This window comes from Phycodurus eques, unplaced genomic scaffold (genome assembly GCF_024500275.1).
Source record: "Phycodurus eques isolate BA_2022a unplaced genomic scaffold, UOR_Pequ_1.1 contig_25, whole genome shotgun sequence".
Taxonomy (NCBI): domain Eukaryota; kingdom Metazoa; phylum Chordata; class Actinopteri; order Syngnathiformes; family Syngnathidae; genus Phycodurus; species Phycodurus eques.
In genome coordinates this window covers 31,180-44,602 of record NW_026904022.1, presented here as the reverse complement: position 1 = coordinate 44,602, position 13,423 = coordinate 31,180, and the positions used below count along the sequence as shown (strand labels likewise).

General features: G+C 44.6%; 1 protein-coding gene and 2 gene segments (V, D, J or C); all 3 read right to left on the bottom strand.

Moving 5' to 3' along the window:
* Positions 1-1,856: 1,856 nt before the first annotated feature.
* Positions 1,857-3,590, bottom strand: LOC133398179 (T cell receptor alpha variable 14/delta variable 4-like). The segment is given in 2 exon segments: positions 1,857-3,452; positions 3,520-3,590. Coding segments are annotated over 2 exon segments (441 nt in total).
* A 1,451-nt stretch (positions 3,591-5,041) lies between these two features.
* LOC133398211 (T cell receptor alpha variable 9-1-like) lies at positions 5,042-5,667 on the bottom strand. The segment is given in 2 exon segments: positions 5,042-5,391; positions 5,464-5,667. Coding segments are annotated over 2 exon segments (393 nt in total).
* Positions 5,668-10,949: 5,282 nt separating this feature from the next.
* On the bottom strand, positions 10,950-12,950 carry LOC133398180 (uncharacterized). Its single transcript, XM_061669760.1, has 4 exons — positions 12,853-12,950; positions 12,526-12,780; positions 11,801-11,907; positions 10,950-11,733 (listed from the first exon to the last, which is right to left on the bottom strand). The coding sequence occupies exons 2-4, from the start codon at positions 12,678-12,680 to the stop codon at positions 11,309-11,311; spliced, it is 687 nt and encodes a 228-aa protein (XP_061525744.1). The 5' UTR covers positions 12,681-12,780; positions 12,853-12,950; the 3' UTR covers positions 10,950-11,308.
* Between the last annotated feature and the right edge of the window lie 473 nt (positions 12,951-13,423).

The window sequence follows — 13,423 nt, the reverse complement described above, 5'->3', positions numbered from 1 at the left end:
TGTCAAGATGTTCTGCTTGTGCAACAGGTCAGAACATGTTGTCCAAATGTTACATGTTTTGTGTAAAACTCCCACATGCTCAAACGCAACACATCGAACTGTTCCTCGATGTGTATCCTTCAACAGCGCAAGCTTCTTGCCCAATTGTCACGATGCGTTTTCCCTGCTTAACGAGAGAATGCGGTCGGTGATTAGGGGAAGATTTTGAGCCGTCCTTCTACAAACTTGAGGCGGGCAACCTGAAGGCGTGCCTCGCCACCGGCTTCAGCCGACACAACGCCACGGAGAAGGCGGGAAAAGGAGACATGTTCGAGGAGTCACACGCCGTGCGGATATCGGACGACTCGCTATTCAACCAGGTCGCACTGCTGTCAGCCGCACATAACGACACGTGCGAGGAAGGTGAGGAGAGTGGCCTCGGCCTCTTGTCGACTACATGGAGTCATCGCCTCATGTCGCTTCCTGTCGTGCCGCCACAGGTGACATGGGACCAGGGCGGTGCCGGGACGCTTTGGTGCCGGGTTGGTATTGAACATGCGAGAGTCGCAGTCTGCCGGGCTGAGTTAAACGTGCCTGTCGTTGGCAGACGGGAAGGTGAACCTCCTCTCCGTCACCGTCCTCGCCCTCCGCCTGGTTTTCGCCAAGACGCTCGCCATCAACTGTGTCATGACACTGTGCCTGTGGTTTGGCGCACCTGAGTAGCCAGTGCCACACCACCACCTTCCTCTTCCTCCTGTGTTTGTGATTGAACTTGGAAGTTTTCTTCATGTCAGTGAGCAATAAAATGTGTCATTAAATCAACAAAAGTTCAATAAAATGAGATTGTAAGAAAAGGTGTTGCTTAATTAGAACACCCCACAATACAAATGAATTATGACAGAAAAGTCTGTGGCTACACTGGAAAACAACCTGATTACAATGGGATTCAATTTGTCAAGAAATGGATGTGACTATTGCATTTGATGAATTTGTGAAAACTGCGATATGACAAAAAAGTTGCTCGTAAAAGGAAAAGAGAGAATTTGCAACACAGAACTAAGAAAGCAGAAAATAAATATAAGAATCTAAAAATAAGTTAGTATAAGTATCCTCATAAGAGAACATTTAAAACAAATTTCAATTGAATTAGTGAAAATTTATAACAGCGAATGCAAATGTATAGACACAAATAAAATACTCACCAAGAGTCACGATGAATTCAGAGGGCCCAAGCCTGAACAGAACTCATCAAAGAAATCCCTAACTCAATGGACAACAAAAAAATTGTGATTGTGACATTAACGCATTTGAGACAATGAATCACAATAAATTAATAACATTAACAACAACAACATTCGAACAATATGGGATTCGGGGTGAGTTTTGAATTGGGTGAGGAGCAATTTGGAGAAAAGGCAACAGTTTGTGATGATGGCTGGATATCAGTCAGAATTCTTGGACAATGCTGGTGTCCCACAGGAGTCAGTGCTGGGACCAATGTTATTTAACGTACATAAATTATATTTGCAATGGAAAAAATCCTTGAAATGTATCCTATATTGCAGATGACACCGACATGCTGGTTTCTGGAGATAATCTTCTGCAACTTCCATCCACACTGACTGCAGATTGTTTTTATTGTCATTTTTTAATGGCATGTGCCAAATAAAGACAACCAATAAATCAATTGTTGTATTGATGAAGAAAAATAGGCCAAAAAGCTTCTCAATACACAGTAATGAATAATAAATCATTCATACTACATGATGATCACTGTACCAGTACTCAATAGTGAATACAGTACCCCATACTCATCAGTAAATCATTCATTGCAAATGCTATACTTACTCATCTTATGTCAGTAATTGATAGGGAAGCCATGACACAATGCGCAATAGCATTCAATAGTGAACAGGGTGTCAAACAGGGAAGTTGTTGACATGAGTGACATGTTATACAGTACATTGAAGGCGTGCTCGTTGGCATGTGGGAGTCAATCGCCGTGCAATTATTGTTGTTATGAATACTTTATTCAGAACAAGTTAAGACGACAGCAAAGCTGCACAATCATCTATGATTCAAATGTGGCTAACAAAATGTTGAAGACATTACGATGTGAGTTTGCCTGTGTTTTTGATATCGGTTGTGTCTTCGCGACTCTTTCCAAAGGAAGTGGTCGCCATGGCACCTGCGTCACAGATGACAGCAGTTATGGTTCCTGTCTTAAAAGCTTACTGGGACCGGATGTACAACCCCAATTCCAATGTATTGTTTTTAGCAAATAATCAATAACTGTTTTGGAGTCGTACATTTTTGGGTCCTATCCTCTGTTCCGTTCATGACAACCATAAAAGTTATTGATTATTTGCTAAAAACAATAAGGTTTATCAGTTTGAACATTAAATATCTTGTCTTTGTAGTGTTTTCAATTAAATATAGGTGGAACATGATTTGCAAATCACTGCATTCCGTTTTTATTTATGTTTAACACAATATCCCAACTTCATTGGAATTGGGGTTGTACATTGTAAGGAGGAAATGGAGGTCAGGTAGAAAGGCCTTTTCACACTGTACTTGAGTCGTGTGAAAAGGCCGCGGGACAGCGTGCAAGGGTGACAGCGCACCGGGGCAAGCTTGCCCATACTTGAAAATGCTAACGTAGTTTATATATGTGATATTCATCATCATCATGACTTTCTGTCAGTCATATGACCTTGTTGACCCTGATGAGAAGGTGGAGCAGCGTGTTGTTTGTTTTGTGCGTCTTCAACTCAGGCAGGAAGTGTGTACGTGTGAGTGGCAGCCGCAGAGCTGTTTCGGGGTCACACACGCATGCTCTTCCCCATCGCATACTGTACTTTTTTAAATTGTATTTATTTAACAAAGCATGTTTATAAGCCACTGGTCTATCACCTGACTTCTGTGCAGGCAGCTCGGGTTCAGTTCGCGCTCAGTGATGGTGTGAATGATTGTGCATTTCTGTGAGTGGATCTCATTTCTTTCATTGGCAACATATAAACAAAATATTTCTTTCAAATTCAACACACCAAAGAGAAAATTGTTAACAACCATTCAAAATCAAGCCGTTCGCTCCACACCCCCAATGTGACGTGGCACGAGACGGGTGCAGGTGTTTTTGTGCAGGCACGCCAGCGGATGTGTCAGCGTGGGCTGCAGGGTGCAGTAGTAGAGTGCCGAGTCGCTCAGCTTCACGCTCTCGATATGCAGAGGAGCTTGCGTGGTGCTGGCGTCCACGCTGGAGCGAAACCTGTCGGCGTACTTCTTCTCCGTCTTGCCCTGATCGAACTTTGAGATGCTCAGAACAAACTCGGGTGCTGCCTTCACTTGCTGTTTGTACCAGAAGATCCAGTCGTCGCTCCGTGTGCTGTCGAAGCTGCAGTCCAGCGTCACCCTTGCGCCCTCCACAGCGTAGACATCGCCCGCCGGCTGGTGGACCGTTTGCTGACCGTTTCCTGTCAAGAGAGCGAAAAAGGGGTTCAGACGCCAGCTGAAAGCAGCAGTGACCTCAAATGACCTCACCGACACTCAAAGCAGCCGTCAGCACGCACACGAGCACACGATTCATGTCTGCACTGGCAGTCTGCGTGAATGCTGACTTGTGGCTGAGGAGGCGCGGCCTTCGCTTCCTGTTGCAATGACATCAACGTGCACCTTGTCAGACATGTCCTCCGTCGTCGCAGCACCGCACAGTGGTTCTTCCCTCTCGCCTTAATGTCATCTTCATCACATCTGCTTCTACTTCGTCTTCGGAATACTGGCTGATAAGCCGGTGTGGAGGAGAAGCAGGCTTTTTCTATTACACAGGCAGGCCCATGTCACTGCTAGCCAAGTCACATAAGGTTTCCAAGTTTCCTTCAGCAATCAGCATGTGGTCTCCGGATCTCATCACACCACCTTGAGAAGAACAGCCACAGATGTGGACAGAATTGTTGGTACCCTTCTGTTTGACAAAGAATGAAACTGGCCTGGACAAAATTAATGCTTCTACAGCTTTATATTTCTTTGCTCAACAATTTGAGCAATCAAACAATTTCTGTAAATATTAATGAGATTTCCGAATCATTTCTGAAAAGAACTTAGGACGAGTCCCTAAATTATATAATGATATTGGTTTAGGGCAGAGATGGGCAACTGGCAGATAACTTGCACATCTGTGAAGGCACCATTAAATGCTGAAATGTACATACAGGTTTCGGAGCAACATATGCTGCCATCCAAGCAATGTCTTTTTCGGGGGGATGTCCCTGCTTATTTCAGCAAGACAATGCCAAGCCATATTCTTCCCGTATTACAAAATCGTGGCTTTGGAGTAAAAGAGTGCGCGTACAAGACTGGCCCACCAACAGTCGAGGTCTCTCTGCCATTGAAAATGTGTGGCACATTATGAAGTGCAAAATACGACAACAGAGACCCGTGGAGCAACTTAAGTTGTACATCAAGCAAAAATTGGGAAATGATCCAGCCGCAAAGCTTCAACAATTTGTCTCCTCAGTTCCCAAACACTTACTGAGTGTTGTTAAAAGGAAAGGTGAAACATGCTTTTTTGGAACGTGTTGCAGGCATCAAATTCAAAACGAGTGAATATTTGCAAAAAACAATATCAGTTTGAACATTAAATATTTTGTCTTTGCGGTGTAGTTAATTGAATATAGTTTGAAAATGATTTGTAAATCATTGTATTCTGTTTTTATGTATGTTTTACACAACTTCATTGGAATTGGGGTTGGTATGAGGTTGGGAGGCAGTTCACATCCAAACAGCAGCTCCGCGAGGCTTTAGTGACATCCCGGAAAGAAATTCAAAACAGAACTTCTCCCAAAAGTCCAATGGATGCAAGAATTGGGAAGCTGCTATCAAACAACAGGCCATATTCCAAAATTTAAGTCAAACTATTTTCAGTTCTTTAAAACCTATAAAATGTCTTGAAACACTAATGTGCATAATAATTTGAAACAAGGTAAATAAAGTTTTTTTTTTTTTTCTTTGATGGATTTGGAGATTTTTTTTGTAAGCTACGAGAGGGGAGTGTGATCTGATGAGCTTAGGAAGAGGAAATGTTCTTGTAACGAGAATGTGGCGCTTGTGTCACTGTGGTCTTCACAGCACAGTAGTACACTGCAGAGTGCTCAATTGTCACATTCTCGATGTGCAGGTGCACTCGTCTCCTGTCACTTCCCACGCTCGCCGATATTCCTTGCTTGGCGTTTAACGGGCTGCCGCTTCCCAAGTGGGAAAGCAGGAAGTGTGGTGCTTGTCCAGGAAGTTGTTGGTACCAGAAGAAAGAATCACCACCAGTTAGCACTGTGGCGTAAACGTACGACAGTGTCACCTGTTTGCCTTCTGACCCCAATACTTCGCCCGTGACTGCCTCAAGCTGGTCACCGCTGGCGCCTGAAGGATGAGACAAGCGTGTTTCAGCATGAACCTGTCGAGTGACCCTTGACCTCGGCGAGCAGCACTCACCTGCCACAGTGATGACGAGCAGCGACCAAGCACACAGCAACATGCTAAATGAATTTCTGTCAAGTCCGCTCTTCTCTTCTGCACTCGAGCTCTTACCTCACAATGTCGTCACATGACTCAAACTCCACCCTATTGTAGACTGACAGAACAAAGTTTGATGGGGGAGAAACAGACAAAAGAGAAGACAGAAAAAAAAACACAACTAAGACGGGACGCTAGCTTTTTTACTGACCAGGATTGCTTCACCCTGTGAGTAAGGGACGAGAGTCACTAGACAACAGAACATAAAAGGACAGGACGGGGACAGAAGAGGGAAGGGCGAGTGAAACCTGCAGTAAAAATGGAGTCTGGTGGGGAGTGGCTATGTAATACCTAAACACTTGTAGAAACTGAGTGCAAGTGAGGCGACAGTTCATGAAGATTGCAAAGAGTTGTGTATTGGCCCCACACCGAGCAGCCAAGTCACATGGATTTGTGTCTCCAGAAACATTCAAGTGAATGACACCGTTACACGTGCACAATCATCAAAGCAAAATCAGTGGTGAACCACCAAATAGTTATGCAACCAAATCGCGACTCTTTCCACAGGAAGTGGTTGCCATGGCACCTGCGTCACAAATGACAGCAGTTATGGTTTCTGTCTCAAAAGCCATATTGTCCCATTCGTGCATATGTTCTTTTTTATGCATTATTTTAACCCAAATAATTCTTATCCCCAAAGTAATTGTGGACGACTTCATGAACATAATGAGTTGAATTGGAAGCTGACCAGAGCGACACCAAAATCCACAGAAGATGAGAATTGATGAGAATTCTTTTCTGGCAGAAGCAGAAGGTAAGGATGATCAGCCGAATAAACACAGTTGAACCAATGATGAGGCAGATTGAAGCTTAACAAATATCTAGACGTACATGTACAATCTGTACATCACGACAGATTCCGAGAGCTACATTATCTTCTTCGCAACAATTTTAAAGACGTCATTATCGGCATGATAATTGATAATGTTAGGCCATTCCTCCTCCTTAAGTTCTGACAGGCATTTGAGCAAGAACTGTGGTCTTACTGCCACCTGGTCACATGAAGTTAGCTGAAAATAGCTTTTGAGTGGAACTTCGAAAAGAGCCAACATGATGTCATCAGCTGAAGAAAATAATGAGGCCACAGGTGGTGGGCGTGGCAGGTGAGGGTGTAGGTTTGTGTCACAGTGTGCGTTGTTGTGTGGATGCCGCTGTGGGCTACAAGCTTGTCATCGGGGGTGGGACGAGTTTGACGGTGGAAAACAGTAGGAATTCCATTATTACTGTGGCTTGTATTTTTCATTATTGGTACTGACTAAATTGCCTTTGAACATATTTATTTGTCTTTCTTACTCTGCTTCATTCTTCTTCGTGGATAATTCAGCTGCTTGTGTGTGTCACGTATCACAGCTTCCTGATAATGCCTTAGTGCCGTGGCAACACGTTGCGTGTGTTGATGAAAATGTACCCCCTTTTTTTTATGCAAACGTGGAGAAACACGCGTCATGACGTCACTTACACTAGGCGAAGGGTGTCCAGTCAACATGAATGACATAAAAGTCAAGTGGGACGAGGAATGGACCCCTGAGGAACGCCACTGTGGAGAGGCCAGCACTTGTGAAAAAGTCCTTTTTGTTTTAAAATTTGAGCAAAAAAAGCTAATCAGCACCTTAACCATGCCACCCCAAAAAGGTTCTCATCGTTTCCTTGTTGAAGCTTTTCTTGAGGTTCTTGTTGAGGTAACAATTGATGTGTGTCAGGAAGCTGGAGATTAGTTTTCGGAAACGGAACCAGAGTGACTGTGGAGGCTCGTAAGTTTGGCTTTTATGTTTACAACGTAAACAATACTAAAGAACATGGACTGAGAAAGATTCCGTCTCCCTGTCCATTTTCTCTCCTGCTGAGCCTGTTCATGGTTACGGAGGAGCTTCAGCCTATCCCAGTGAAATTTTGATGAGAGCATAGTTTTTGGAATGTGGGAGGATTTGTGTATTTATTTAGTTTTAAATTCATACTTTCGTTTGTCTACGAGAGATTCTTGTTCAAGCATCTTATGAGGTTCTTGTTGAGGAAACAACTAATGTGTGACAGGAAACACCAGGTTACTTTTTGGGAGTGGGACCAGACTGAGAGTGGAGACCTGTAAGTGATTTATTTATTTTTTGTTTTTATTAAAAGTTGAAACAGAAAGTTAGTTGGTGCAGAGATTTTGTGTTTGAGTGTCACATTTAGTAAATGCGTACTTGATGTTTGGACACAGAACCAGATTGAGTCTAGAAGCTGGTGAATGGAAACAGAGAAAAGTCCAGTTGTCCGTTCCATTTGATGAAATGTTGGAATTCTGTTGCCGAGATGTTCTTTCGGTTAGTACGTGAGTGGACCATTTTGCCCCAATGTGATATCAAGTTACATATTATGTGTGAAACTTCAACATGTTCTTTCTAATGATCTTAATGTAAAGCCTGAAAGAAGTAAAAAAAAACTGACTAAAATGCACCCAGAACCATTTTATTTATTTATCTTTATTTTGTATAGTTGGTATTTGTTGCAAGGACACAACAGTTCTGATGAGGTTCTTGGAGAAGTTATTAGGTTCTTGTTAAGGAAACAACTGTTGTGTGTCAGGAATCAACAGGTTACTTTTTGGAAGTGGGACCAGATTGACAGTGGAGGCCTGTAAGTGGATTTTTTGTTTCTTAAGACACTTCGTCGTTTTGTTTTAATTGAATGCTGAAACTGAAAGTTAGCTGGTGCAGTTTTAGTCTATGAGCGTCACATTGTGTAAATGCGTACTCGTTGATGTTTGGACGCGGAATCCGATTGAGTGTAGAACCTGGTGAGTAGAAACAGAGAAAATTCCACTTGTCGGCTCAATTTAATTGAACGTTGGACTTTTGTTGTCAAGATGTTCTGCTTGTGCAACAGGTCAGAACATGTTGTCCAAATGTTACATGTTTTGTGTAAAACTCCCACATGCTCAAACGCAACACATCGAACTGTTCCTCGATGTGTATCCTTCAACAGCGCAAGCTTCTTGCCCAATTGTCACGATGCGTTTTCCCTGCTTAACGAGAGAATGCGGTCGGTGTTTAGGGGAAGATTTTGAGCCGTCCTTCTACAAACTTGAGGCGGGCAACCTGAAGGCGTGCCTCGCCACCGGCTTCAGTCGACACAACGCCACGGAGAAGGCGGGAAAAGGAGACATGTTCGAGGAGTCACACGCCGTGCGGATATCGGACGACTCGCTATTCAACCAGGTCGCACTGCTGTCAGCTGCACATAACGACACGTGCGAGGAAGGTGAGGAGAGTGGCCTCGGCCTCTTGTCGACTATATGGAGTCATCGCCTCATGTCGCTTCCTGTCGTGCCGCCACAGGTGATATGGGACCAGGGCGGTGCCGGGACGCTTTGGTGCCAGGTTGGTATTGAACATGCGAGAGTCGCAGTCTGCCGGGCTGAGTTAAACGTGCATGTCGTTGGCAGACGGGAAGGTGAACCTCCTCTCCGTCACCGTCCTCGCCCTCCGCCTGGTTTTCGCCAAGTCGCTCGCCATCAACTGTGTCACGACACTGTGCCTGTGGTTTGGCGCACCTGAGTAGCCAGTGCCACACCACCACCTTACTCCTCCTCCTGTGTTTGTGTTCGAACTTGGAGGTTTTCTTCATGTCAGTGAGCAATAAAATGTGTCATTAAATAAACAAAAGTTCAATAAAATGAGATTGTAAAAAGAGGTTGTTGCTGAATTACAACACACCACAATACAGATGAATTACGACAGAAAAGTCTATGGCGACACTGGAAAATAACCTGATTACAACTGGGATTAAATTTATAAGGAAAATTAAGTGACTATAAAAATTGACGAAGTTGGGAAAATATTTAGACTCCGATATGCTTGCTTGATGGATGGACATCAGTCAGAATTCTTTGCCATTGTGTGTGGTGTCCCACAGGGGTCAGTGCTGGGTCCAATGTTATTTAATGTACATAAAAGATGCAATACATCAAACTCCTTGAAATGGATCCTTTTTGCAGGTGACACAAACATGCTGGTTTCTGGCGATAATTTGTAGCAATTTCTCTCCACACTGACCGAGGATTGTTTTTATTTATTTATTTATTTTTGATTATGTTCCGAATATAGACAACCATTTATTCAATTATTGCAGTGTAGTCAAGCTTCTCAATACACAATAATAAATAATTAATCTAATACTACATGGTTATCAGTGTTCAGTATGCCAATACTTAATAGTGACTGCAGAGCTTCATACTCATCAGTAAATTATTTGTGGCGAATTCAATACATACATATAGTATATCAGTGATTGATAGGAAAGACATTACACAATATGCCATATAAAAAAAATTGTGGACAAGAACATGTCAAAGAGGAAGTTGTTTGTGAGTGACGTTATACAGTATGTATGATGCGTGCTCATTGGCATGTGGGCGTGCACCGCCATACATTTATGATTGTTATGAATATTTTATGAAGAACAAGTTAAGAGGACATCAAAGCTGCACCAGCATTTATGTTTCGAATGTGGCTAACAAAATATTTATTACATTTGAATGTGAGTTTGCCTGCGTGTTTTTGATATTGGCTGTGTCTTCGAGACTCTTTCCACAGGAAGCGGTCGCCATGGCACCTGCGTCACAGATGACAGCAGTTATGGTTTCTGTCTCAAAAGCTTACTGGGACAGGATGTAGATTGCGGGGAGGAAATGAAGGTCGGGTCGAAAGGCCTTTTCAGACGGTACTTGAGCAGTGTGAAAAAGGCCGCGGGGCAGCGCGCAAGGACGCCACCGCCCTGGTGCAAGCTTGCCCATATTTGGAAGTGCTGACGTAGTATGTTTATCTGTGCTATATTCATCATCACATTCTGTCAATCATGTGACCTTATTGACTCCGATGAGAGGGCGGAGCAGCGTGTGGCTTGTTTTTTACATCTTCGCCTCGGGCAGGAAGTGTATACGTGTAAGTGGCAGCCGCAGAGCTGTTTTGGGGTCGCACATGTGCGTGCTCGTCCCCGTAGCATGCTTGGCTTCATTTTTTTTGGTCAACAAAGCATGTTTATAAGCCACTGAGATCTCACCTGACGTCTGTGCAGGCAGCTCGGGTTCAGTTTCCGCCCAGTGATGATGTTAGTGTGAGGGTAAATGATTGTCTGTTTCTGTGGGCGGAACTCATTTCTTTCAATGGCAACATATAAGCAGCAAATGCAACACACCACGGAGAAAATTGTTGACAATCGTGCCAGAAAACATCCCATTGGGTCATCATCGGGCTTTTCTACGCCGTGACAACGAGGCACTCTAAAGCAGCCACAGCAGCCGCATCCCCAGTCTACACGCTGGCTGTAAAGCCAAACTTAAAAATAAATCCCCCCTATTAATTAAGGACAGTGGAAATAACTGGATAGTCGTGTTGGTTCTTTATTGGGTTTCAAAAGTAGGGTGGTGACAGCTGTGTCTATATCAGTGGGCAGACTGGAGGTAGTTTGGATTTCTGTTTTTGTCACTGTAATTGAAATGCACAGTGGTGGTGAGCAGCGTCACATGGGGACCGGCATTTTTCACGCTTGAGCTTTGTAGCACCCGTCAGGAATGTTCTGGTATTGCTTGTATCCTCTTGTTCCGGTCGTGAGGAGGAAGCGAGACGGCACATAAACGAAACCACTGCTGGTCTCGTAGTCATATGACAGCGTGACGTGAGAACAGATAAGTTAAGGGGTGGCGAGAAGAAGAATCCAGATGCAAAACTTAATTTCCGTCTTCAACGAGTTACAAAGTCCATTTTTAGGCCTGTTGGCCCATGTGTCAAGATCCTCCTTTTGCACAGTGACTCGTCGACTCCCGTGAGACCACACCCCCGATGTGACGTGGCACGAGGCGGGTGCAGGTGTTTTTGTGCAGGCACGCCAGCGGATGTGTCAGCGTGGGCCGCAGGGCGCAGTAATAGAGTGCCGAGTCGCTCAGCTTCACGCTCTCGATATGCAGAGGAGCTTGCGTGGTGCTGGCGTCCATGCTGGAGCGAAACCTGTCGGCGTACTTCTTCTCCGTCTTGCCCTGACCGATCTTTGAGATGCTCAGAACAAACTCGGGTGCCGCGTTCACTTCCTGTTTGTACCATAAGATCCAGTCGTCGCTCCGTGTGCTGTCGAAGCTGCAGTCCAGCGTCACCCTCGCGCCCTCCACAGCGTGGACATCGCCCGCCGGCTGGTGCACTGTTTGCTGACCATTTCCTGTCAAGAGAGCGACAAAGGTGGTCAGACGCCAGCTGAAAGCGGCAGTGACCTCAGATGACCTCACCGAGACTCAAAGCAGCCGTCAGCACGCACACGAGCACCCGATTCATGTCTGCACTGGCAGTCTGCGTGAATGCTGACTTGTGGCTGAGGAGGCGCGGCCTTCGCTTCCTGTTGCAATGACATCAACGTGCACCTTGTCAGACATGTCCTCCGTCGTCGCAGCACCGCACTATGGTTCTTCCCTCTCGCCTGAATGTCTCGTGTTGTCTCGTACACACTGCTGAAATGCGCTGCCATTTCATTTGAACAGGAGTGTTTTAACTTTTTATATCCACTACTCACCTTCTTTGTTATTCGTGGTATTATTGGCCGTGTTAAATGTGTTTAAATACACACTACTGTTTTTTTTCTTGATTGAATGAATAGTTATGGCTATGGTTGCCCTTTTCTGGCTTGAGCACCTACCTCCAAAAATGTCTGTGCACGTGCCTGGCTCGCATACTAATGCGTTGACATGCGCCACACTTAAAATGCACTCATATTACTTACTAAAATGTGCTCGTAGTGTACACTGAAATCCTTTCACACATCAGTAAGAAATGCTGTCATACATACCACTGAAAAGATTTGTATTGATTTATTTGGAGACTTGTAAGATACAAGAAAAGAGTGTGATGTGATGAGATAAGGAACAGGAAATGTTCTGAACGAGAACGAGAATGTGGCGCTTGTGTCACTGTGCGGCTTCACACCACAGTAGTACACTGCAGAGTGCTCAATTGTCACCTCCTCGATGTGCAGGTGGACTCGTCTCCTGTCACTTCCCACGCTCGCCGACATTCCCGGCTTGGCGCTGAACGGGCTGCCGATTCCCAAGTGGGAAAGCAGGAAGTGTGGCGCTTGTCCAGGAAGTTGTTGGTACCAGAAGAAAGAATCACCATCACGTAGGCGCTGTGGCGTCAACGTACGACAGCGTCACCTGTTTGCCTTCTGACGCCAACACTTCGCCCGTGACTGCCTCGAGCTGGTCGCCGCTGGCGCCTGAAGGATGAGACAAGCGTGTTTCAGCATGAACCTGTCGAGTGACCCTTGACCTCGCCGAGCAGCACTCACCTGCCACAGTGATGAAGAGCAGCGACCAAGCACACAGCAACATGCTGAATGAATTTCTGTCAACTCCGCTCTTCTCTTCTGCACCCGAGCTCCTACCTCACAATGTCGTCACGTGACTCAAACTCCACCCTGATGACATCATCAAATGACGCCACAAGCCGACATGACCACTTTAACAGAAACACGAGGGCAAAAGAGCGAGCACGTTCTCTCACCTTCGCAACTATTGTTTCATATTGTCTTTTGATGCGTATAAATAAAACACAAATACAAACGTACCTCTGCTCACTACCTCCGACCTCTCTTCATGGCAAGAGCCATCAAAGAACCTTAAGGTTAAAGGTCAGGAGATGAATTAAAATAGTACAAGGCTGTCACCTAGCGGTCAAACTTAAGACTGCAACTTCTTAAGAGAAGGCAAGTGGCCACCTGGCCGGAAACTAAAAATCTTACCATGTCTTATCTCTCTTCAAAATTAATTAAAATAAGACACATCATGTAAAAACTAATTCAACTAAAAAAACAATTTATACAATTCAAAATTGAACAACAAAACAAGGCAGTGAGATTC